This window comes from Enhydra lutris, unplaced genomic scaffold (assembly GCF_002288905.1).
Source record: "Enhydra lutris kenyoni isolate GAN:26980312 unplaced genomic scaffold, ASM228890v2 scaffoldscaffold9, whole genome shotgun sequence".
NCBI classification, from domain to species: Eukaryota; Metazoa; Chordata; class Mammalia; order Carnivora; family Mustelidae; genus Enhydra; species Enhydra lutris.
The window spans coordinates 79,079,866-79,106,730 of NW_019154093.1; the positions used below are offsets into that span (position 1 = coordinate 79,079,866).

General features: G+C 49.9%; 1 protein-coding gene across 1 annotated transcript in view; it reads left to right on the forward strand.

Moving 5' to 3' along the window:
• The first annotated feature begins 467 nt into the window (after positions 1 to 467).
• Positions 468 to 26,865, forward strand: part of LOC111143060 (VANGL planar cell polarity protein 1) — a 44,983-nt gene continuing 18,585 nt past the window's right edge. Inside the window, exons 1-4 of the mRNA XM_022496501.1 lie at positions 468 to 608; positions 8,807 to 9,012; positions 15,898 to 16,030; positions 19,974 to 20,581. Of these exons, the coding sequence (XP_022352209.1) occupies positions 8,942 to 9,012; positions 15,898 to 16,030; positions 19,974 to 20,581 (812 nt within the window). The 5' untranslated portion in view covers positions 468 to 608; positions 8,807 to 8,941. The remainder of the gene's footprint in view (positions 609 to 8,806; positions 9,013 to 15,897; positions 16,031 to 19,973; positions 20,582 to 26,865) is intronic.

The following is a 26,865-nucleotide window of genomic DNA, read 5'->3' on the forward strand; positions in this document are numbered from 1 at the left end:
CGGCCGGCCGGCGGGGAGTGGCCGACGTTCCCGGGGCACCGGGTGGCCCTACCGGCCCTGCGGCGGGGGGAGGGGGACGGCGGGCCGCTCTCCGCTCCCCGGGAAACGGGCGCGCACCGCGGCTCCCAGTCCGCCGCGGGGCTTGACCCGGTAACGGCTAGCGCCGGGAGCCACCGGGTCCTGCCTGGGTCAGAAACTGGCACAGAGCCGGCCTGTGTTCTCACCTCGCTTAAAAAATTGAGCCGGCCCCAGAGGCCTGGGGGGCGAGTCCGGTTGCGCCCGGGAGAGCGCAACAGGCAGGTAGGAGTTTACTTTCAAAAAACGCCGGGGTGGAGCGGAAGACATCCGGCAAGTCTCTGCCCGAGGTATCCCGGTTGGAAGAAATCTCTCCGCGCCGGGGCAGCCTTCGCCACGGGCAGGACCTCATTTCCTCCAGCTGTCTTTGAACTGCCCCAAGCAACGCGCCCAGAGAAGTGTGAAGCTTTATAAAAATTTAAACGCGTCGCCGGTGGAGGCAGGCGTGGGGCGGAGCCGTGGCCTGGCAGAGATGAGCTGGTGAGCCTCGAAGCTGAGAAATCTCTTGCTCAGTTTTCACATCTACAGACCAGGTATAATGGCCCAGCTGGGAAGGTGTCGTGAGCCCGTTTAGCTCCTCGTTAAGAGATGTCAGAGCGCTTTATTGTGATGATTGTGTGGCTGGCGCGTGCATTTTGTTAAACCCTTAGACCGGGCTGTGGTTGGAAATGCATGTATTTTGAGACCTTTATGCCAAAAGCTAGCAAGCTGTAAAGAATCTGGCATTTTCCCTGATATGTTTATAAATTTTACAGAGTTGCTGGAAAATATTATAGCTTGTGTCACCAATCAACAATGCTAATTAGCATTCTTCTTCCTGGGGGGTGGGTTGTTTGATTACACAGCTCCTAGGCTTTTTAGTGACATGGTAGAAACTGTCTAAAACCGGGGAAAAGTAATTAGTCATTTTATGTAACCACTAATTAGAGTTTTTAGAGTTTAATTAAATCAGTGTGATATAGCTGGGGCTTTGCTTTCTGGGAGGAAACTGGTTTATTCTGCAGTTCATAGAAACAACACTCTTTACCTACCCATGGGCTTTTAGCATTCCCAAACATTGGTGTCTCTCAGGGTAATTAGTGGAACATATAGTGTGAAGTTTTCACTGTTACAGCCTTTGCAGTGTGACTCGGTTGCAATTTAATTTGTAAGTAGAATGGGAGAAGAATTTTGGGAATGGCCTGTTTGTAAGGACAGCTTACCAAGCAGGACGTTTTTATTGTCTTAGGTGTTTGAACAACAGGACAGAACCGTAAAGGAGAGTTTCCCTACAAGCCCCAATTCTATGTCACCCCAGTCTGCTGAAGAATAAACAGATGTTGGGTTAAAAACATCTTCTCCCTCCATCCCCCTAACACACACAAACACACACCCTCTCTGCCTCAGACCTGGCATCGCGTGCGTGCTTATCGCATTGTATTTTAATAGGCAGTGTGTACCTTTTGGCTGGGAACCCCTTAGGAGGTCCAGCTGTTTCTGATTCTTTTCTCCCAGACGCCCCACAATGCTTGGGACGCTGAACCTGTGAGCAGGAGTTGGAATTACAAAATTCTTTGTGGGTTATGTATGTTTGGGGGCAGTCCGTGATTGTTGCCTACCCTCTGAGATGTAAATAAACAGTTCTGGTAATTGCTGTATTGCTGTACGTTTTCCATGGTTCAAGCCCTGGATCCTTCGCTTACTGTGACCTTGCTTTCCTTAACTGTAACTTGACCTGAATGCTTGTTGTTCCTTATATGGCGTGTTCTGAGGATTAAGTGAGATATTACATACAAAAGACTTAAACAGCCCACAGCATATAGTAAGCACACGATGAACTGTAGTCTGTTTTTTTTATTAGTGCCAGGCACTCTCTCTGTCAAGTGAACTAGCTGTGGTTAGGGGGCTAGCTGTGTGTGGACATGTGACGTGGGCATCGTGCTGTGCCATTTTCCAGAAGGTGGACAAGACAGGTGTAAGTGGAGGGGCGCCTGGGTGGCTCAGTGGGTTAAAACCTCTGTCTTCGGCTCGGGTCATGGTCCTGGGATCTAGCCCTGCATTGGGCTCTCTGGTCAGCGGGGAGCCTGCTTCCCTCTCTCTCTCTGCCTGCCTCTCTGCCTACTTGTGATCTCTGTCAAATAAATAAAATCTTTAAAAAAAAAAAAAGACAGGTGTAAGTGGATTTGAGGCTGGACCATGTCTTCGCTAGTGGATTTGGTCTTGCCTGAAGCCTGATGAAAATGTGCATGCCGCTCTCCCATCAGGGTCTTTCTGAATCCCATTTATTGGACAGTGATCATTGGACTTGGCACCATGGGATTTATAGAGAAGGTAGTACTCGTAAAATCTATTTTTTGAAGCTTAAAAATCTAGCAGGGGATAAGGGGGTCACTTGAAAATAGATATGCATGATAGAACCCCAGACACTTTAAGCATTCACAGCTCTTCGGAAATCTATACCTAGCTGCTGGGGGTGTTTCAAAGGTAATTAGGGACTGGAGCCAAGAGCAGTTATTCTAGGAAGGTGAGTTGAAATCATTGGCAAAACAGGTAAAATGAGGTTGACATTTTCTTTGCCTGTGTACAGTGGCCCAGGATCATTCTTCTAGAAGAGGTCTATTGTAATACAAGTATCATTGGATTTGTCAAAGATGCCACAAGCCCTCTGATCCCTGTATCAGTGACCTGGATGACGTGTTATGGTTTAGAGACCAGAAGTTCATCAAAATGTTTTGCAGATCTTGCCATACTTCTTCCTACCTTCCCTTACAACCCCAAGGTCCTCCAGATAAATGCAATAACACACAGTCTTTTCTGATCTGCCTGATATTCCCTTCCAACCTGGGACTAGCAAAAGGAGGCCCAGGGAACAGAATAGACGTCACTAGATTAGCTACAGTTAATGGTATTCGTTCAGGATAGAGTAGTACTGACCAAACAGTGCATGTTAAGAGTATGCAAGGAATACAGAGGTCTCATGCCATACCCACATAACCTTCCTAACTTCACTTTACTGATAAACAATAATGCCTAACAGTTGTGCTTTCTGCATACAAGGCCCTATTCTCAATGCCTGTGAATTCTCTCATGTAATACCCACTGCAAGCCGTTAAGTAAAATATAATTCTGTTGTTAGAGTTAGGGAAACTACTTACCCAGGCACAGCAAGGGTAAGTAACTTGATCTGAGGTTATATAGCTGATACACACCAGAGCCAGGATTTGAAGGGTGATGGTGTTAACTCCAGAACTTTTGTTCATTGCTTCTCCTCGGTCGAGGAAGAGCTGACCGTGAACAAAATTATTTCAGTTTACATATTCCCCTTGGGTGCCCTCTAACCGAAACGGGGTACCTTGAGAAAAATGTCCACCGCAACATAATAAAAATAACATAATAAAAATAACAATTAATGGGGAAAAATAATTAGTGGAGCAAACGCTTTAGCATTCTCTGTATGATAAAAAGTAGTAAGCACCATCTACCTAAACGTAACAGTACCAGAACCTTCTTTCCCTTGGAAATAACCTCCACCACAGAAGGAGCGGAGCGGCTCTTGAGATGCAGCGTGCCTCCCTGTACCCCTTGAGAGAGAACTTTCTACCCTCCAAACCAGAGTTCCCTTAATTACTTAATAGCTGTAGGCAGAGCCGTTGATGTTTTTATAATTTCCTTTTCGCCAAGGTTAACTTAATGTTTACCACTGTCATTACCGTAACGTATTATTTCCCTCAGATGATTTTCTGAACACTGTGTTTTTCTTTTAAGTAGTAGTCAGGCACATTATATGTGGGTGAACCTGACTTTAGGGAGACATTCTCTTGGAGGCCACTGATGGTCATTTTGTTCTGAATAAAACGTGGCGAAGGGGCTTCTCTGGGACCTTCTGCCGCACAGCAGAAGTACACTGGTCTCAAGTTTGCAGAGATGAGAACTGACCAGCTCCAGCCCCATGCTGGCTTTTGCCGCCAGGCCCCCCCACCCCACCCCCGCCCAGGCAGTGTCTGCAGTTGCTGCTACAGCCAGGGTGCAGGGTGGTGGATGACAGGAGGGCAGGGGGAGGCCGTGGGGCCAGGCGCTATCGGGCAGCAGCGGGACTGACACCATAGCTTAATCCTACCCTAGCATGTCTGGAATAGAAACGTTGCCGCTGAGGACACTGTCCAGTGATCCAAAAGCTGGCAGTTCTGACGTCACTGCTCCGCTCATCACTGCGTTGCTCTCCCCTCCTGGAGTGCAGAGAACGGCAGATGGGCAGCCTCCAAGGTTCCACCCATGGTGCCTCTGTGGCCTCCACAGCCTGAGGTCGGCCACAGACACCCTCCCTCGGCACACAGTTACTGAGCATCTGGTACATTCCGCACAGATGTTGCCGATCGTGGTCCAGGGTGCTGTGACGGGCCCCCCGTCACCTGGAGGATCTGGAAAGGCCTCTTGAGAGAAGCAGCGTTGTCATTAAACTGGGCTCCAGGCCTCAATGGGCCTGGAGCCCCAGAACGGGAGTGCAGCTGGCCAGGTGGGCAGGACCCTGCGGACCCAAGGGAGGTTTTCGTGTTGTATTTCAACTGTAGTGGGACCCCACGGAAGGGTTTGAAGCAGAGAGGTGACATCCACATTGTGATGTGGAAGATCACCGTGGCAGCTGCCCAGCTGCACTGTGTGGGTCATCTCCAGGGGCCCACAGTTCCAGATTCTAGGATCTGTATTTCCACCTTTACGTGGCTGTTCTGTTCAGGCCCGCGCTGCCTCCTGTCCATTTATTACCCCGGGGGCGGGGGTTGGGGGTGGTGGACCTGATTCCTTGTCATTGCTTTATTATCTTCCTGATAACGGGTCCCTCTAACCTTGTTTGAGTTCTGCTAATTTCTTGTGCATACGAGCGAACTATCTCATAAACATATCATTGCAGTGATAAGCTTCACGATGGGTGTTTCTATTAACTACATCCACGCTCTTTCATTGGCCCTTAAAATGAGTCCGCTCTGGATATTGTCAGTTTGCCTCTGTTGCTCTTGCTTAATCCTTACTCAGATCTGGGACAGGAGTTGATAACTATGAGAGGAGCAGCATGACTTAGGGGAAGGAGCCTGAGCTCAGCGTAGACTGTAGACCAGATTCCATGGGGAAACTTGCAGGCTTTGTGACAGGTTAGCCCTCTGTCCAGGGGGAGGTGGGTGGCCGAGCTCTAGGAGAGTGAGGGGAGGCTCCTGAGGACAGTGACAGTGGGATGTGAGGGAATCCTGGGAGAGAGTGTCAGACATGGCATGGGGCTGGGTGGACAGGATTGGTGTGATGACTGTATCCCCCGGCAGAGGACACTGGAGAGAATAGGCCAGGACTCCAGAAAGCACTGGTGGGGATAATGATAATCCCAAGGGGATCAAGAGGCAGCTGAGTGGGAGATGTGCACTGGGGATTTACTCTTTCAGTGTTTGTCAAGTGCCTAATACGTCCATATGCTGCGGTAGGGAAACTGTGGCTCCCGTCTCCAAGCTTACACTAGAGTAAGTCCATGGATGGAGAGGAAACATGGATGAGTTTTGAGCCTTAAGGGATAACTTGATGGGAGAGAGGGTGGGAGTGTTGGGGAAGCGGTGGCATCAGCACCATCCCGTCAGAGGATGGACGGCCGCGGGAAGCTCTGGGAAGACAGGCAGGGCGCCAAATGTGCGCCTTGTCATTGCTGTGTCCTAGCATTGCCTAGCGTGCTCTCCTGTGGCTGCTTGCTAAATACAGAGAGAGATGAATGCAGAATGGGATCAGAAGGTCTAGGGAAAGGAGGACGAGGGTGTGACCTTTGGATGTGGCCCACTTAGAGCTATTTCAGTGGAGTGTTGAGGGCGGAAGATTGGGGTGGCAGTTGAGAGGGAGGGAGTGGCAGCATATACAGACCACCCCTTTGAGGAGTACAGGGAGGACTTGGGGTGAACCCGGACATGGGTGCTGGTAGAGTTGGGTAGAGCCTTTCCCCAGAGGGCACTTGGGAGCCCATAATTGCCTTTGAGGGACGTGCCTGGAGTTGTCTTAATGGATGGCCAGAGATTTTAATGAGGACTTGGAATGATGTCCTCTTGCAGAGGGGGAAGGGGAATGGAGCCTGGGTTACCATGAGCCTTACATTTGGAGCCTGGTTTATTGCTCTCAGGGACCTAGGAAGAGCTCGTGTTAAATGGCCTCATTTTATGGGGGGCGGGGCAACAGTGGCTCCCCTGATGTCTCCATCAGGAAGCATGAATAGCACCAGCCCAGGTCTGTAGGGCCTGGGTCATCTGCCTCTGAGACACCCTAGCAGCATTGAGCCAGAATTAGCTGGAAGTGGGGACAAGAAGGGGGGTGACCAGAGAGCCCCGGGCCAAGGGCCTTGAGGGAAAGAGGCTCCTGCTGGGCAGGCCTGGGGATTTGGCTCACCTCTTGGTGTAGGTGTGAGCCAGGTACAAAGCAGATGAACAAGCAGCAGACCCCAGAGCAAAGAGATGAGAACCGAGGGTGCTGGCAGCTCCCTGAAATTGCTGGTGGAAAACGGTGGGAGACAGAGTTGGGAGCAAAGAGGGTGATTGTGATTGTCTCTTGCTGTCTTCTAAGGAAGTGGAGGTGGTCCAGAAGCAAAACTCACATTCTGAAAAAAATGCCATTACATTTTCACAGTCAGCCCACAGACTAGGGACCTCATTTGCATTTTATGGGTGGGAAACTGCCTTGCTGAGTGCACAGCTGGTTACCAACCCCCGGGGGCTGAGATGCTGTCTGGAGATGGGCTGCCAGTGGCGGGGTGAGCTGGGCACTGGCTTTACCCTGCTCCTGTCCAGGGTTTTCTCTTGCTGAGAAAGACAAGGAGGGACATGAGTTTTCAGAGCCTGAAGGGGAGTCTTATAGCCCCAACTCTCACTTACCCGCTGCCCCTGCCGCCTGTGCTGGGCCCACTTGCAGCTGGAGCCCCCATGTTTCTCCCAGCAGCCCTGGTACTCATACTCAGCAGTGCGGGTTCTCAGAGCTCAAGTAATTTGACTGAGGTTATGGAACCAATATGTGGGGAAAGCCAGGCATCAGAACCCAGCCCCCGATCCTGTATGTGTTTCCTTTCTCGGATCAACCCTGTGATTTTTTTAAAAAGATTTTTTAATTTACTTTTTTGACAGAGAGCACAAGTAGGCAGAGTGTCAGGCAAAGGGAGAAGACTCCCCACTGAGCAGGGAGCCAGAGGCGGGACTCCATCCTGGGACTCTGGGATCATGACCTGAGCCAGAGGCAGCTGCTTAACTGACTGAGCCACCCAGGTACCCCTCAACCCTGTGATTTATCCCAGTTTGACAGATGAGGCTGAAGAAGGCAAGTGGCTTCTCCTGGGTTCTATCAGACAGGGAAGAGCTCTGACTAGAACCCACTGCTTGCCTGGGGCTCTTGATGGCAGAGGAGGTGGGAAACCATGAGTCACGAGACCCAGGACAAGGGAGGCTAGCCCCTTGGTCACAGCGCCTGGAAGTGAATGCATCTCACTTCCAGGCAGAATGAACGCTAAGGGCAAAGCCCTCTTAGGTGGTATTTGAGACTGGGAGCTGTGTTGGTGTGTGGCAGTGACCAGGAGGTTGGCTCTGGACCTGCAGGTTGCTGGGGGCGGGGTGCTTGGGAGGGGTACTGGGGGGGTGCCTTGGCCCCTTCCCAGTAGGGGTAAGGCTGTGGCATTTGCAGCTCCTTTGTTCTCCCTTCACACTTAAGTCACTGGCTCTATTTGCACTTTCAGCTCCCAGGGGAGGGCGGGGGCACTGGAAGGAGGAGCCTTGAGGGGCGGAGACCAGCACTGGGGTGCGGGATGCTGGGAGAGACAAACTTGTGCTTCTCAGGCCTTTAGAAGTAAAGGGTTTTTAGCACTCAGGCCTCAGGAATGTACTTGGAAGTGTTTCCAATGTATTTTTATTGCAAAGCAATAGCTAATGGAAACATGGGGCAAAGACCCTGGAGCCTGCAACTAATAAGTCACCTGCTTTCCTTCATTTTCTGATGTTCCCTCTTAATCGCTGTGTTTACGTAAGCCTGCTATATGATTTTAACTGTAACAGCAGGCTCAGGGTGTATCCATGATTCTGTAGTCTGGTCTTTAAATTTACCATTATGTTGTAAAACTTCCCATTCTTCCTGATTATTTTAAACAGCTATGTGATATCTGTCTGGGTGGAGGAACCGTGTTTTCCTTACCTATTCCAGCGCTTTGGGGGCATTTCGCTTATTTCATGCTTTCTCCTGCTGTAAACAACGCGGTAATAGTTTTTCTTTGAAAAAAATCAGTTCTCTAAGATAAATTCTCTGGTGTTTGGATCCCTGGTTTAAAGAGATAGAGAATTTTTTAATTGTTTTTTGGAAACTATGAGCAAAATCCCTTAAAAGCCGCTTTCCTGCGTATTGTTCTTATAACCAGCAAACTGGCAGTGGGGACTGGGCCCTGTCTAGGCTGTGGGAAGCCACTTCCTCCAGCCTGAACCCGGGCGAGGTTGCGTGAGGCTGTGTCCAGGAAATGGCGGGGGGCCAGGTCTCTCCCACGTCTGTTAGGCCGGCTGCTGTGCTAGAGAGCTGGCCTGCCTAGTCCCTACCTGTCTTCCTCCGGGACCCCTAGGGGAAGCACTTAGTGTTCAGACGCTCCTTCCCTGCTTACTTGTTCTCCAACAAAGACCCAGACGGGAGGTGGCTGCTGTCATTTACCTTCCAGAATCTTTAGGTTGCCTTTGGAAGTTGATTATCTTTTTTTCCTCCCTGCTTTTCCTAGAATTTGTTCCTGTCGAAGAGCGGCTCCTGGATCTCCAGACCCTTTGCAGCTTTCAGAGTCTAGTTGGTGAAATTCTCTACCTCGGAGGAGAAACACTGCTGCTGCTCCTTTCTCAAGAGCAAGCTCCCCATTGCTATGGATACCGAATCCACATATTCTGGATATTCTTACTATTCCAGTCATTCGAAGAAATCTCACAGACAAGGGTATGTAAGCTCTAGATTGTTCCGCATTTCCTGGAAACTCGCAGGTCAGTCCAGCCTTCTAGACTCACTTTCCAAGTGGTAAAGCCAGGTTGCGGGGCTGTTGTTGCTGGAGGGTCAGTCCAGCGGCCCACGAGAAGGCGGGCTTTAAGAGCATTTAACATGTGCTGGAAGTAACTATACCACCAATTTACATTTTATAGCTACCGTTATGGTTGATGACCTTGATTTCTCACAATTGATTTTAAATTAAAGTTTCTCCCTGCAGTGGAAATGGTTTTCATTTCTAAATACTTCTCACAGACAACAGGTCTCCCAAAGCTTTACCAAGATTGTAAATGAAAGTTTAAAAAAAAAGTGTTGATTTGTTGCTTTTTACCTAAAGTCGCTGACTCATTGCCCTTTAGGCATTTGCAGTGAGGTTTATACACTAAGTGGTGGGATTGGCCTAGGCCGTATTTCTCTCTTGATGGGTTTTCCCAGTAAACAAGCCTAATGAAAACCCGCCATGCAGGGTGATGGGGGCCAGCCTCCCTCCCGCGCAGGTCTTCGCTAGTGTTCATAGCGCCTGCAGTATTACAGACCTGGAGACTGATTGGTGAGTAAAGGAACAAGGGAACGAGTGGGTGAAGAGGCTGAGAAAATAGTTGGTGAAGTGGTAGTCCCACCTCTTTCTTAGACTCCTCATCTGTGAAATGGGTCCAGCCACTCACGGGGCTGTTGAGAGAATTCTGTATGATTGTGCATGTAAAGCATTTAACACGGCCCACAGTGGGAGGTCACTAACCGGTGACTGTATGAATGCTGTTAACAGCCGTGGCATTTCAGCATCACGTTCAAAGGTCCCAACTGGCCACTGCCCAAAGGCCCAGCTGCAGTCACAGCCCCGTGAGGACTGGGAACGGTGTTTCCCTGACCAAGCAGTTCCTCACAAAAGCAGCCAAATGCAGAGTGGGACTTTGTTTTGTAATGCAGCGATAAGATGTGTTGACCTAATAGACTTATTTATTTGTGAGCCTGTCTGCGTGTACACAGGCAGCCGGAGGTCTGGAAGGATGTTCTCTGAGCTGCCCACAGTGGATCACCGCAGGAAAGGGGCCGAACACAAGATGGTGTCTGATGGGAATTTTGTTTTTGCTTTATCTTTCTGTACCCGTTCAGTCTTCTACAAGGGTGTGTTTTGTGTTTAAAAGTCTGAATGGAGTGAAAGAATGAGAAACAACAATTTTCACAGATTGTTTAATGACCTGAGGAATCATGTTTATGAGGCCATGATATAAAAAACAAGAATCAAAACTTTGTGCTTTATAATAGTTAGTATTTTTATGAGAAGATGAATGGTAACATTATTGGCCGTGCCTGTCTGGTCTCTGAATATAGGGATTATTAAAATTATGGGTGGGTTTTGTGTTTTTGTGTTTTTGTTTTTTTAAGCCTTCATTATTTTCTAAATTTTCACGTGTTGGTCTTAAAGTCATAAAAATGTGGAAAAGGGTGTGAAAGAGCTCTTCCTGGAGCCTGGGTCAGCCTTTCTGGCAGCATGCTGAATGGAAGTCTGCTGAGGGAGGCCTCAGGTGACACGGCAGAGCCCAGATCTCTGGAAAGTCAGAACGCCTCTGGGGATCAAAGATTCATCACCAGTTTCAACCAGCGAGTAAAACATTAGATTCATCCTAAAACACCAGAAACAGCTGTTTGGAAACATCCAACTGGAGAAGACCATTCCTTTGTCAGCATACCAAGCTTCTCTTTTCCACACGGCAGTGACAGAAATAGGAATTTGGGGTGCCACTCGTGCTTGGGGATGAATGGGGGATGACGTTTTACTCAACTCTGAGGAGGAACCATCTCGGATCTCCTCTGCCTACACATGGGTCCCAACCGTCCTATGTGTGGGCCCCAGGCTGTGCTCCAGTCTTTTCTCAGGCCCCTTGGGGCCCCCAGAAATTGGTCCAGCAGTGCTCTTGTGATGACGTTAAGAGATAATAACTTCCAATTAAAACGGCATGCCAAACTCTTAATGCCTCCCTTGGACCCATGTGGAAAGTACTTGGCAAATGAGAGTACAAGCTGAGCCTTTGAATAAAGTAATCAAGGAGTGCTGCTGAATGCCTATTCAGAAAAGCTCTGGGTGGAGGGGATGGCCATCAGAGATTCCATGGGTTCTTGAGGAAAAAACAGCACCCACATGTGGTGAATTCCCTGAGGGTCCTGTAAGGCGCAGTAGCTAACTACGGGGCAAAGCTTGTAGTCTGTAGATGGTGTGGGCCCAGGAGTACTGTGTTGGGCATAAAGAATATTAAGCCATAAGATTACCCCTCACCAGTGTGTAAGCAGGCCCTAGCGCCTGCCAAGTGTATGGTATCCCCCAGGAGGGTCCCCGTGAAGGCTCTTCTGCTCAGGGATTTGTCAGGAATTTGAATGGAAAAGGAAGAAAGCGGAGGGACCTTGCTTTGGGGTAATTGTATTAGGCCTCTCACCTAGAAAGGAATAATGAAGTGCACCAAACTTGATATGCCCAGTGACACCGTGATCATCTGTGGGGGGCTGGCTGGGTTCTAAACAGATGACACCTCTTTTCCAACAAAGAGGTCAGCAGGCTGGTTTTGTGATGTCTGCTCTCTCCAGAGGGTGTCCAGTTAGTCAACTTGCTGGGAAAATGGTGCCGACTTCAGCTGACTTTGTCTTACCTTTTGAGCCTGGAGTAGCAGTTCCCTGCGTCACGTACCACAGCGGCCAGTGATGCTAAGGAACACTTGGTGGGCACCTGTGAGGACCCTCAGCTCCTGTCCCCCATCCTCATGGCTGTCCTAGAGCCATGGGAGGTGGTACCCCCGTTTAGCAGGCGATAACATGGGAGGTGCGGAAAGGCAGTGCTGTTTGCCTGACCTTACGAGCCTAGCAGGTACCCTTGGCAGGTTTCCGGCCTGACTCCTTGGCCCTTTGGAAGCCCGGCTCCTCCCCAGGATGTGCTAGATGGGGAGCAGCTAGAGGGGAATGGGGGTGGGGCAGGAAACTCATGTGACAAATGTGCTGAAATGCACTGTCCAGGAGAGGATGGCCAGGATGGGGAGGGAATCGGCGCTTTTGTTCCCAGGCCGCCTCAGAGTTGGTTTGCGCTGTGCCCAGCCCTCCCACCCGAGTCCGTTGCTGAGCCAGCGGAAGCAGCCAGACAGCCCCACCGTCAGCCAAGCAAGGGCAGGTAGTGGGTGGTGATGGAGAAGGAAAGGGCGGAGTGACTGGTAGGGCTGGCTTTCCCCAAATAGAAAGAGACCAACGACAGAAACAGAGCTAAATCGTCTTTCCCAGGAAATGCCGACTGTAGTGGGAAGGGAAGAGGAACTGATGGGGGTTCTGGCTGGAACCAGGGGCGTTTACAGCTGCCCCCAAGGGCCCAGCTCTGGAATCATCTAAGTAGATGGGTTTATGCACATACGCACAGCAGGTACGGACACCTGTCCGGGCCCCCTGCGTGCTGTTGCTTGCTCTTCCACCCTCTGGCCTGCACACACTCGAGCACAGATACGCTGTACCCTTACTGGTGGATGTTGCCTGGAGACCGATGCTGAGATACAGCAATTCCTGCAGCTGACGCACCTGCCCAGCAAAGGCACGAGGTGATCCCTACTACTCAGGCACATCTGGAAACCCTCCCTGGTGCGCCTGGGTTCCTAACAGCCGTTTTGTGGTTTGATAGCCGTACCCACTGCCCCCGCCATGCTCTGCCCCGTCTCCTGTTTTCACTCTTAGACCCCATGAACGGATTGTCTTCACCACCGCAAAGCCCTCTCCCAGAGTGCACTTGGCCCTTGCTTGGAGTCCCAGCGTTGGGAGTATTGAGATGAACATGTGGGCTCCTCATGCAGTGAAGCAGCTGTCCTGCGCTCCGAGCTCGGCACCCTGGACAGCACTGGATGGCAGTGTTTTTGTTGGACTTCTCTATTTAGAACCGGCTCGGACACCTTCCTGGAGCAGTAGTTCATGACCAGTGATTTTTGTAAAAGCTGCATGGCCCGTCTTGGTCCCTTGGCAGCAGGGACCGGCACAAGACTAATGCTGAGTCCTGCATGCTGGCCTGAGCCTTCCCTCCAGCCTCCTCCTCTGAATGCCGCTTTAATAAGGAAGCTACTCTACCTCGACATCGTAGGGCTGTGCATAACAGGCCCGTTATTGAGCCCCTGCTGCATACAGGCACTTCACAGACAGCTGGACTTCCGAGCACTCACTCCCACACCCCACTCCCCAGGAGCATTCGGGTGGAAGAACCCTGGGGAAAGTTTCCTGGACGCCCTGCATCCTGATCACCTGGGGTGCTGGTGAAAATGTCATTCCTGTTGTCTCTCTTCCAGAATACCCTAGGGGTGGGGCCAGTGAATGTGCACTCAAATGCCCACTCCAGGTGGTATCTCTGCACACTCGGGTGTGAGAAGCACTGGTTTCAGGTTTCTGGCTCGGGGATGAGAGAACCTTCCTGGAATTATTGAATGATAGGTTCCTATCCGGTTTACCAGATGTCACCAAGGGAATGGTTCAGGCTGGGCCTTCTCCTTTGGATGCTGTTGGGCCCTTTAAGAGCCAGCTGGGGTGGGCCAGGGGTCAGAGTGATGGCTGGCCCTGGGGAGGCAGTTTCCAGCCCTGGTGTGTCCCCGACCTGCTTTCTGCCTTGGCCGGGTTCAGGCTCCACCGCTTGGCATTCAGTGAAAGAATTTTGGTGTCCAGTGGAATTTGTGCTGTCACAGGATTTGACCCATGGGAGTAGTGCATAGATAGATGGGGTTGGCTAGATAGACCTGACTTGGTGATGGAAACATAAGATAGAAGAGGAGACTCCTTGAAGCAGGGATTCTAGACTCCACCCATACAGGTCACCCCGAAGAGTGCCCAGGTGCCTGGGAAGGCTCTCCCAAATGGTTTATTGTTTCTCACACTCGGGCCTTTTGAAGTGATTGTCTTTGGCAACTCAGAGCGTTGGGCTCATCGCGTTGTGCTGCCCAAGTTCATAGGGCATTTGTGCCTGCCAGCAGTAGCTCCACAGGCGGATTTCAGAGCTCAGCGGTTCAAGTAGAGGGTGCCCGGACGAGCAATAGGAATGTTCATGCTACCAGATCTTCAGTCGTTCTTCAGATCAGTGCAGCCATAGCGGGTGTGAATCAGCGTGGTGGGAGCAGACCTGGGGTCACATCCTGCCACTTACTACGACTTCGGCAAGTCAGTTAACCTCCGTGAGCCTTGGTTTTTTCCATCTCTGAAATGGGGACACGTCTACTGGCTTCATACAGTCATTGTTAGGATTAGGATGGGGTGAAATTAATATCATAGAGCACCTAGGAAAGCACTCTCTAAATTGGAGGGGGGAGTGGAATGATCGGCATTGATAGATACATCTCTAGGTTAACTGATTTTCTGCTGTCCCCCTAGTTACCTGGTTAAACTGAAACACCCAAGTTGATCAGAACACATGCGTTTCTAGACTCTAATATAACAGTAGATCAGGATGGTAAGTTAAGCTCTAGCAATTAGAGATGCTCTCAACTGAGAGTTTCTGGGGCCGAGGACGCCTCCCTGCTCTTTGAAGGAACTAACCAATGCTTATCCTAGAGAGGTGCTGAGAAGGTCCGAGTTTGCCCGCAGGAAGTCTGCATGGGATTTTGTTGGCAAGTAGCAGGTTATTAGGACACACACTGTGGAGGGGAAGGAGTCGGACCACGTGTTAATAGTTTCTTCCACATCTCCTCTGAGGCCCCTATACTGATCTCTGCATACATTACCTATGCGGTATTATCATTGTCCCCATTTCACAGAGAGGAAACTGAGGTTTTCAGAAGTTGAGTGACTTGTGCAAGGTCACTTAGGAGCATGACTGAGATCTGACTGTTGTCCCCAAAGCCTGTGTGTGCAGTGCTCTGTCCTGACTGGGGGGACCTTGGGAATGAGAGCAGGTGTTTGAAGGGATGTCAAGGTGGCCTCTAAGACAGGAGGCCCTGATGGACAGGCTCCTTCTGTGGGGGCTTCTGGACTGACTGTCATAGTTGGGGACAGGAGTGCCAGTTTCCATAGGTGGTTAGTGGCCAGGTTGTGACTTTAGAGCTTTGCACAGCGATTGATTTCCTTTCATAATTTCAAGATTGACCTGAGGCAGGGTGCTCTCATAGTTACCCTGGAAGACCACCCAGGAAGTTTATCTGGGGTAAAATGAGGCAGCAGCCTGCTTTCCTTAGGAAGCCTGCAAATACACACACATGCCCACACGCACCTCTTGGTGTCATTTGTCCTGGCTTTTATTGTTCCTCTGGATGCCTTTGAATTCAGACAGAACCTATGGGAATGACTTTCAGTTTGAATTCGTAGGAATGAGAAGTAAATGCTTCTTTGTACTGGTTTAGGATTTCCTTTCTTCTCAACTTGTCCAAAGGTGTAGGGTGACAGAGTGTCCCAGATTTTTTTGGGCAGACCAAAGTGTAAATATTTTGCAGTGTTGTCCCCACAAGAAAGCCTTAGAAAATGAATTTAGGCAAATTAGAACCAAATCAAGTCAGTAATTTTACAGTAAAATGTGCCTCAGCTACAGAAATTCTAAAACTCACAATTTTAGGCTTTGAAAAAATCTATTTTCAACTCCACTGTTGAGGGAGGAGTGACAGTCTTTGTTTTGGATCTTAGAATGACAGAAAATACTAAATAGGGAGTAAAAATTAGCTTACTCCTTGCAGGGGGAGGCTTGGGTGGATGTTGGCTGTGTGTGTGTGTGTGTGTGTGTGTGTGTGTGCGCGCGCACGCGCGTGTGCGGGTGTAGAATTTTCCTAAACTCACAATGAAATGTAAATTCGATGAGAGGTGATTCATATAGTATAAATGTGCTGGGCTGATAACCTCCCTTTTTTTTTTTAGGGAGAGAAATAGAGAGAGACACAAATCACCCCGGAATAAGGATGGCAGAGGGTCAGAAAAATCTGTCACCATTCAAGCTCCCACTGGAGAGCCCCTGTTGGCCAACGATTCTACTCGGACGGAGGAAGTTCAGGTAAGGATCAAAGGCGGTCTGTGAGCACACTGCCCCTTGATCAAGACTCTTTTCAGTAAATGTTTTCCTAAGTCTTGTTGCAGTAGGTTCTCTTGGGTTTTTATCTTTATTTTTCTAGCATGGTAATGAGTTTATCTATGTCTCGTGGTTTCTTGTTGGTCTAAGGACAGCCTGTCCTGCCATTGGCTACCTGGGGGATTCTTCTGAAGTGTGATTGGTTGGCCTGCTTTGAAAGGTGTTGAAAGAAGCCTGCCAGGCTGATGACAGGGCAGAGAAAGGGAAAGTTGCAGGCTGTCGTCTCCAGGGACGCATTCCAAAGTGGAACAGTAGGCCAGGGGTGGAAACTCTTTCCAGAAGCCCTGAGTACTGTGGGGAACAAGAGGTTAAGAGAGCCCAGACTGACTGCTACAAGGTATACAAAGTCAGTTGGGGGGCTGTACACTGAGCTGCCTGACAGGAAAACTGGATGAATGAAATGGGCCCTGCATCCCAGAGAAGGGGCCAGAACCTATCAGCCAAGCACGGGGGTGAGCAGCAACCTATGTGGCATGCTGTTGTTGGGGGCCATGGCATGGAGCGATGAGGTCTGTGGCAAACTAGAGAACATGTCTTCTCTGTGGGAGGAATGGCAGCTCCCCAGCTCTGGACTCTTATTACCGCTCAGGAATGCGGGAATTCAGTGCTCCTGGGTCTAGTGGTATTGAAGAAAAGCTGGAAACTAGGATTTTATGTGAAGTCACCCCATTTTTTAAATGTTGGCAATGTATTTGTCTTTAAAAAAAGATGCTGTGTGGGTTCTTCTCGCTGGGTCCTAACTGTCTGGCAGCCCACCTGATCTAAATAAACCCTGAGCTATCCCCGGAAACGTGTGTGCATACCCTCCACAGCTCTGGAAATATATGTGTGGCCAGCCGTGGCCCCCAGTAAACTGAAGTATGTCACACCCACAGGTACGCACACACATGCATGTAGAAGCAGGTAGATGGACTGAAATTGGAATTGCTCAGAGCACACGAGGTGCTCTTGGGACCCAAAGCCCAGCTGTGGGATGGATGTGGGGTTTGTCCAGGATGAGTACCTATTGTTAATCCTTACCATTGTACTACCTGCCAGCGTGCTGGGAGGGCCAGAGCGATGGTTGGATGGTTGGCGCTGATCTGGAGATCGGACCACCTTGAAGCACTCCAGGGGTCAATTTCCTTCTAGATGGGGATTCAGAGGTACTGGGGGCCAGAGGCATCTCTTCTTTGCAGCTTCCCTACATCTTGTAGCTCACTGGGAAGCTGTATCAGGAAGCTGTTGGTGTTTATGCCAAGTGGATATGACAGGAAAAGCATGGCAGTGGGCATCTGGAGGCTCTGTTTCTCAGTAGCTCTGTGACCATGGCCGTCCTGACCTTTGTGGGCCTCAGGCTCTTTAGTGGAGATCTTGGGTATCAGATTAGAGGATCTTAGATCCTTTCTGTTCTAAGAACCCTAAGCTTAAGAGGACCCTTCAGACATCTACATTTTTAAGGCACAGGTGTACATCCATTCTCAAAATGTCCAGGGGATTTAGTAAGCAACTCTGGTGGACAGAAGGGTGAATAGCTAAATCATGGCAGTGCGCTGGTCAACAAAATGACCATGAGATACTAGTAATAATTACTTCCACATCGATGATCAACTGAATATTAGGCCCAGTACAAAACATGGAATCTGGTATTTGCCCTTCACTCTTTCAGAGTGTTACAAAGTAAATTATTTTATGAACTTACTTTATATTACGATTTGTCGCTATTTGTGGCAATTTTCTCCCTTATTGATGATTTTTTTAATTGAAGTAAATTTACACACAGAGATAAGAACAGATCTAAAATGTACAGTTTGAGAAGTTCAAACAGCAGAACAAACCCATGAAATTTACACTATTTATATATATGTGTGTGTGTGTGTGTGTGTGTATTTCTTTTTTTCTCTACAGAGTTCTTTTATGTTCTTCCCAGTCAGTTCCCGTCCCCACCTCCACCTCTCCAAGACAAACCCTGTTTTGATCTCTATCACTGTAGATTAGTTTTGCTTGTTAGAACTTAATATAATTGGGATCATATTCTTAATATGATTGGTATGAAATTATATTCTTAATTTAATTGGGATCATTGTTTTGAACTTTTCTCAGCCTTATGATTTTGAGACTTATCCATGTTTTGGTGAGTTTTAACTATTCATCCTTTTTAAATTTTTGCTGAGGAATATTCTCTTTTATGAATTTATTACTCATTCTCCTGATGGATAGATACCCGAGGGGTGCCATTTGGGGTATCATGAATAAAGTTGTTAAGAACATTCGGACACGAGTCTTCTTGCAGACATATGTTTACATTTATTTTGGATAAAAACCTGGAAGTGGAATTGCTGGATCATACAGTTGAGCATGTAAGTTGAATTTATAGGACGCTGCCAGACCTGTTTTCAAGAGTGATTGTACCATTTTACTCTTCCCTTAGCCATGTGTGAGAGTCTTGGTGGCTTCTGGCTGTCGTCCTAGAGAGTGCTTTCTTTCGCAGTATGCGACACTTGTAACTTTCCAAGTTGAAGAACTCTTTGTTCGTAGGTCAAGACCTTTGCCACTGCTGCCACTCCTTGCTGTAGCCTGTACATTCATAAATCATATTTTTCTGATCATGACTAGATTAAAGGTTGTTTGGTCATGGGATCCCTCCCTATCTTGCTGACTCGGCTGTCAGCTTAAACTTGATTTTTCTAAGTTGGTGTCTTCCACATGAATTTCACCCGGCTTGCCCCTGCATCGGACTGTTTTTTCTAAGTTAAATCATATACACAAATCTCTGAGCCAAAACCTCTTTGGACCCCGTGTGGCTTTTCATTCTTGCTCTCTTGTTGCTTTGTAGTGGAGTCAGGGTTGCCAGCAAGAGAGCAGGATCGTTTAGAAATCCTAAGAACCTGGATCTTGTTCAATAAAGGGACTGATCAGTCCTCCTGGAAAATACCTCTGAGTTTAAGAAGAGAGAAAGCAAGAGAATCAAAGACACATTGCAGTAAGCCTGGGAGTTCTGTGCCCTCGATGTTCACAAGAACATCGTGTGTCACGAGAACACGTGTTTGGGGAGGAATCTTCGTGCTGTCCTGGCCAGCGCTACTTGAATTTGCTCAGCTTGCTCAGTGAGAAACATGGTCAAGGAGTGCTTGACGCTGATAATTATTAAACAAAACAAAACAAAAAACACTACCGGTCAGCTGTGATTCCTACGTATAGCTTTTCAGAGCTATTGGAGGGTATTGTAATGCCCCACTTCCAGAACTTGGACTTTGTCAGCCTTTTTTAACCCAGCCAGGAGCTGAGAAGCGAACGCAGTCTTCTTCCGCCGTAGGTGAGCCCTCTAATATTAGTCTCACAGCGAACCCAGAGCCTCAGGAGATTCCAGCATTCTTGTTCAGGACTCCTGGCATACATGGGCAGGACTTTCTCTAGACAGTCTTACTTTGTGTTTGCTGGACGATTTTTCTGTTTTCCGCCCCAGATTGAGGCGGGGGCTGAGGTCAGGGGCTGGGTCTCCCTCTCACTGCATCCCCAGTGCCTGGCCTGGAGCATGGAGTATGGTTGGCGCTCACAAGGGTACCGGTGCGTGGATTACCTGGGGTGACTGACTCAGGATGATCAAGGTTAGCGTATTGAAGCCCCCAACACACCCATCAGAAGGTTAGACTGTGTCTTCTCTGTGTGAAAGGATAAATATAGCATACAGCTTGAAAAACTTCAACAAAAGCCCTCAAGCTTCACAGTTCCTGAATTTGAAGGGCTCAGCCTCCATGTTCTAGGGTTGCCCGTGGGTGTGGGCTGACTCGGGGAGCCGGGCCCTACGTGTGTCCGAGTGCTGGCTTCGTGGCTTTTCCCGGTGACCTCCGCCTGTGGCTCTTTACGCTCCCTGTCCTCTCCCCATCAGGATGACAACTGGGGGGAGACGACGACGGCCATCACAGGCACCTCAGAGCACAGCATATCGCAGGAGGACATTGCCAGGATCAGCAAGGACATGGAGGACAGCGTGGGGCTGGACTGCAGGCGCTACCTGGGCCTCACCGTGACCGCCGTCCTGGGACTTCTAGTGTTCCTCACTCCCATCGCCTTCATCCTGTTACCCCCCATCCTGTGGAGGGATGAGCTGGAGCCTTGTGGCACCATCTGCGAGGGACTCTTCATCTCCGTGGCATTCAAGCTCCTCATCCTGCTCATCGGGACCTGGGCGCTCTTCTTCCGCAAGCAGAGGGCCGATGTGCCACGGGTGTTTGTGCTCCGTGCCCTCCTGTTGGTCCTCATCTTCCTGTTTGTGGTTTCCTATTGGCTGTTCTACGGGGTCCGCATCCTGGACTCGCGGGACCGGAACTACCAGGGCATTGTGCAGTACGCCGTGTCCCTGGTGGACGCCCTCCTCTTCATCCATTACCTGGCCATTGTCCTGCTGGAGCTCCGGCAGCTGCAGCCCATGTTCACGCTGCAGGTGGTCCGCTCCACCGACGGCGAGTCCCGCTTCTACAGCCTGGGACACCTGAGGTAAGGGGCCCGTTTGAGGAGCAGAAAGGACCACTGACTGCCGTCGTGCTGGCAGATAGCACGAGAAGGGTGAGGACGGGTGCTGGGGGCTGGGACCAGGGGGCCGGGACCAGGGTCTGAGGCCCTTCTTCGGGTTTTGGGAGGAACTGGGGGAGTGGGGGTGGTTGTCCATGTCAGTTGACAATCCTGACTGCCAGGTCGGGTGACACCACGGCTGGCTTCATCAGGGTTTTGCAGTCTTACTGGGCCAGCTCTCAAACTTGGCAGCTCCCAAAAGTGATGGAGAAGGGGGCGCATTGGGATGGCTGCTGGCCTTGCCCCTGAAATTGGCCTGTGAACAGTGGACAGAGTAACCAGCCCCTCCAGTTTGCTCAAAATACTACATCTGGTTTACACCCTTGTCCTGCTGGGATTGTTCATCCTCCCCCCACCCCCACTCTTAGAGGTGTCTCGGTTTAGGCACTAAATTATATGGTCACCCTAGGGATCCCCAGTAAAGAATCAAGTGCAGGTGAGAGACCCCAAACTTGTGAGAACGGAGTGTTTTGGAAATGGATACACACGATAAAGTTAGAAGTATATTGAGATGTCATACTTTAAATCTATGCATGTCATGTATTTTGTGGTTAACTAAAAAAGGGATAATCATATTTTATTTATTTTTATTTATCTTAAGGTAAGCACTTTGTATAGACTGTCAGGTTTAGTCTTCATAGAACCCTTTGCTTTAGGTGTTACTCATCCCAACATTACAGATGAGGAAATGGGGGATTAGGGGATTTAAACAATTTTTAGAAAATAACGTGGCAGGCCTCGTTTAGGATTTACCCAGTTGTCATGAAGCTGGGCTTCAGTTAATGACCCCATAATGGCATTTCTCACTTTGTGTTTCTCTAAAGGGTTGTTCTGTTTGTTTGGCCATTAATGTTATTTCCATTTTATTTTATTTGTTTGCTATTATAAGCACAAATCTTATGATCGGGATTGTTATTGTTCAGGATTCCTGGTGTACATGGGCAGGGCTTTCTCTAGGTAGTCTCTCTTTTGTTTATTGGATCAATTTTCTGTCCCTTTCCTGTCACAAATTGAGGCGGGGTCTGAGGTCAGGGGCTGGGTCTCCCTCTCACTGCATCCCCAGGGCCTGGCCTGGAGCATGGCATACAGTTGGCGCTCACATGGTTACTGGTGAGTGGATCACCTGGGATGACTGACTTTGCCATCTTGCTGGGCTCTCCTGCCTCCTCCGGTGACACACGCCGATGTGTGTAACCTTCTTGACCCACGGTGAGCACTTAGTTAATTGTGGCCATTACAGCCTGTGATTGCGTACCTGGCAGAGCGGCCAAGACCGGCAAGGGCATCCTACTGAGTATCAGAACAATGGGCTTTGTCATATTTTTGGCCTGGACACAGGAAGGTGGCCCGGTCCTGGTTTGGAGTTGGGTTACACTGCCAAACCATCTTGGTGTTGGCATGCACCCTCTTTCATTCCTCTGGCTTAGCTTGTACCCCCCGAGGACTGGGTGGTTTAGCCTTGGAAGCGACTGCTGTCCTGACCGGTCCTTGGAGGGAATCAGTGTCTGAGTCACATGCCCTGCGCAGCAGAATCGTATGTCTCTGAGTCCTTTGCAGATGCCTGTGGGGCTCTGAGGGCGAGGAAGTCCCTGCTGCTTATTCATCTCTGCTTTCTTCCAACTGCCTCTACCCCCCACCCCGTTTTCGGTGGAGAATGACCAGCAGACTTGCATTAAAAGTCAGCCACAGGGACACCTGGGTGGCTCAGTTGATAAGCATCTGCCTTTGGCTCAGGTCATGGCCCCAGAGTCCTGGGATCAAGTCCCACATCAGGTTCCCTGCTCAATGGGAAGCCTGCTTCTCCCTCTGCTGGCTGCTCCCCCTGCTTGTGTGCGCGCTCTCTCTCTCTCTCTCTCTCTCTCTACAAATAAATAAATAAAATCTTACCCAAAAAAACCTGCCACATGCAGAGCCCAGCATTGGGGGTACCTGAGACACAATACTGCCTGTCTTCAGAGCTCTGTCTGGAATTCCTGGGGTTCACCGTCCCTTGTTGAGAGACCAGTGCCCTGCTGTGTTTGGACAGTTGCCGACACAGGCCCAGGTATCAGGGGTGGGCACATGGGAGGAGGAGGCAGTGACAGCAGGAAGTGGTCTGTCCCAGGACAGGACAGGTTTTGCTCAAGCTGAAGGAGCTGGAGAGAAATCTAGCTCTGGTTACAGTAGAGATGAGTGATATTTGGGACTCTTCTTGTAAGTGGGCCAAGACGCTGGCTTCCGCCCTCATTGGCGTGAACCGCACCTGTGGGGTGGAAAAGCGAAGGGAGTTGTCTCCCCTTGGGTCGTTCCAGTGATGGGGCTGACTTCCCACCCCCCCACCCCACAGCTCCCACTTGGCCCCTCCCTCCAAGACTGGATAGGAGCAGGGGTGGGGAGGGGATAAACCAAAGAGCCCAGGGGCAGTACGCCTGTGCTGTGCTGAGAAACTTGGCAGCAGCCCTGGAGCCTCACCACGGCTCCGCTGCTGGGGGTGGGGGGGACACCTGGGTGGGAGGGCAGGGCCAACGACACTGTGTGACCCACAGGCTTGCTGCACACCCTTCATGCCTGTCCTCGCCATGACCAACAACTGCTCACACTAACTTGCTAACACTGGAGCCACCAACCCAGCCCCTGGGGAGACCCACGGGTGCCACTTTTCCGGCAGCCCTGGGTGGGGGCACATGTCAAGGTTCTTGGCTTCTCTCCAGGACCCGTTGTTCTCCTCCTTTCCCTGCCCTCAAGGAGGCCCCTTTGGTCCCTCACATGGAGGGAGACCCTGTTAATGGGGTGGAGAGCTGGGCAGGGACAGAGAGGTGCCTTTGCTCTCAAATCGAGCCCTCCGCGTGTGTGAGCTAGAGCGGGCTTGGCATCTGTCCCTGCTGGCACTGTGTGGGCTCAGCCGCCTGCCGTGGCTTGGGCTAAATCTGGTCTGAACCCAGCGGTGGCTGCTGTAAGAGTCACGGGGCCAGAAATATAACTTCAGAACCCTTTAGCAGAGCGTGGAAACAGACAGGAGGGATGGGGGAATCAGAAGAGACAAAGAGCGAGTCCGGGGATCAGAATAGCAAGTCGTCCTCAGCTGACTGGCAAGCCGTTCCCCTTCCCTTTATGGAAAGCTTTCCCTTAGGTGCGGAGCGATGGCGAGTGCTTTTGTGGGGGTGTTCTCAAAGATGATTTGATGGAATCGGCTGAGCTATTTTTGAGGGTTGTCTAAAGAATGCCTGTTCTTCAGTTTCTTAAAGGAAAGATGCTTCTTGTTAGCTCTCATAAAAGGTACAGAGTCCCTGCTTGTTGGCAGGAATGGAGTTATGGGCTTATTTAAAAACTTTCAGAAAAATGGAAGGTTATTGTAAGGTGAGATACTGTAAATAGATTAAGATACTTCTAACCTCTCTGCCGGGTGCCTGGGGGATGACAGAGGGCTTTTCAGTTGCTCCATGTCATTTACTGCTCCTGCCCCTCAGGGCGGGACAGGTGGTAGGGGGCTGCTGCCCTGTGAAGAGGACAGCCCCAGCTGTGGGTTTGGGGACTGCGTGCTTCCTGGGGGTCTCACCCTTCCCCTGTGCCTTGGGATAGTTGCATACATGCTCACAGCACTGCTTTCAGAACACTCGAATGAGCTCAGAAGCATGTTTGAGTTGTGTATCTTGGGCCAAGCTGGGCCCTAGCTCTTTTGTTAAATACATGATTCTGTTTAACTCCCAGCTTCAGGGTTGAAAAGGGGAGAACGCAGAGGGTTAGAGATGGCTGGCTTGCACCCTGCAGCCATTCCTTAGCCTGTTGCTTCTTTTGTTCAGTTAGCAGACACCAGGACCTTAAAACCGCACAGCAGTAGGGGGCGCCTGGGTGGCTCGGTGGGTTAAGCCTCTGCCTTCAGCTCAGGTCATGATCTTAGGGTCCTAGGATTGAGCCCCGCATGGGGTTCTCTGCTCAGCAGGGAGCCTGCTTCCCCCCCACCCCCTCACCCCCGCCCCAGCCTGCCTCTCTGCCTACTTGTGATCTCTATCAAATAAACAATATCTTTACAAAAAAGAAAAAAAGAAAAAAGAAATGATTCTTGGATTGCTTTTAAACGGTGCAAGTTTATGATCATGCATGATCATAGCATTGCTGTGTTGAAAGACACTTTTGTGGTCCGCCCCCCACCCCCGCAACTCATAGGTGGAAATGAGAAACATGTCATTGGATAATGGCGAAAAGACTATTGTTGAGAAACATGTCATTGGATAATGGCGAAAAGACCATTGTTTTTATAAAGTGGCAAGGAACTTGGCTGAGCTATGTTGGTGTTCTAGTGTCCTGTGGCAGGTAGAATTTGTGAGTGACAGATGGAATTGGATATCTGGCTGAGGTATTTATGTTTATTTTTTTAGAGAGAGAGAGAGCACGCGCACATGCGGGCGGGGCTGGAGATGGAGGCAGAGGGAGAGAGAGAATCTTAAACGGGCTCTACATCTGGCATGAGCCCATCACAGGGTTCAGTCCCACAACCCTGAGATTGTGACCTGAGCTGAAATCAAGAGCTGGATGCTTAACCAACTGAGCCACCCAGGCACCCCATAGCTGAGGAAATTCTAAGCCAAGTCTTGAAGATGCACCCAATAAAAGATGGCATTTCGGGTCCTCCATCACTGCTCATATAAAATGTGAGAGGAGGAAGATGGGTTGCAGAAGGAATTCTGCAAGCAGGAATCCATACTTGAAGATTTGGAAAATTCTCAGCCTATCCGTAGTATAAACAGTGATTAAGTGTATACTGAAGAGGACACCAAGGGTGTGGTCACACAGCTGTTTGGCTCTTTGTTAAGTTTGTTTGTTTGTTTGTTTGTTTGTTTGTTTGTTTAAGTAATCTCCACACCCATCGTGGGGCTCTTGTGAACTTATGACCCAGAGATCAGAGTCCCACACTCCACCGCCTGAGCCAGCCAGGCACCAACTGTTTGATTTAATCAGGATTTAATCTGCCACTCCAGCAGAAGCCAAGAATAAAGATGGGAAGGTGGGATCGTACCAGTGCAGCACCACTATCACCTGAGACTAAAGGAAACAGAAGGGTGTGTTGGGGGTGGGGGCCGGGGAGCGGGGTTGATGGAAGGAAGGCTGCGAACATGCAGTATCCTTCAAGGAAAGTGAAGAATGACCCCAAAGGTGATCCAGAGATCATTAGGGCACCCCTCCCACCGCAGGCCCAGGGGTCAGGGTGCTTCCTCACTGGCTTCGTAGGATGGGCCCCCCACCGTGGTGGGCCAGGTGACCATTGCTGAGAGTGCCTGGACAGGGCCACCCCCAGAGCCCCGAGGACACAGCATTGAATCAAAGAGGATTATCTTGAAGATCAAGATCTTAAGATCTAATGGGATTGGCCCTGCTAGGTTTTGGGCTTATTTGGGACCCATCCCCCCTTTCCTTCCAGGTTCTCCCTTTTGGAATGGGAATGCCTATCCTCCTATGCCTGTCTCATGACTATATTGGAAGCACATAAGTTGTCTGGTAACACAGGTTCACAGCTGGAGAGGGACCTTACCTCGGTGTGGGTTTTACTGTGAGTCTTGGCGCTTAGGTGAGACCTTGCACTTTGAGCTGGTGCCTGAATGAGTCAGGACCTGTCGGGGCTATTAGGATGGAATTGGTCTATTTTGCACGGGAGAAGGACATGAATTTTAGGGATCAGGGATGGAATATTACAGACTTAATTGTGGTCACCCAAAATCCATAGGTTGAAGCTCTAAACCCCATGTGTTTGGAGATGGGGTATCTGAGGAAGTAATTATGTACGGTTCAGTGAGGTCATAGATCTGCTAAAATCTGTGTCCTTATGAGACAGAGGGAGAGAGTACGTGCAAACTCTACTCTCTCCCTCTCTCCCTCTGCCTGTGAACCAAGGAAAGGCCACATGTGGATATCACAAGAAGGTCGTCATCTGCAAGCTGGCCACAGGGCTCTCCCCAGAAATGAAATCAGCGAAACCTTAATCCTGGACTTCTAGGCTTCAGAACTGGAAGAAAATAAGTTTCTGTTGTTTCAGCCACTCAGTGTGTGGTATTTTGTGATGGCAGCCCCAGCTAAGACAGGAGCAGTACAAACTGGTGACCCTTGACCCCAGAGCCCCAGGAAACCGTGGGATCAGTGGGCACAGTTCAACCCTGATGAAATGGAGCTCATATTATCCCTTCTCCAGCTCACGCCTGCGTCCTCCCAGCTTGAGTGGGAGCCCCGCTTCTCTTGAA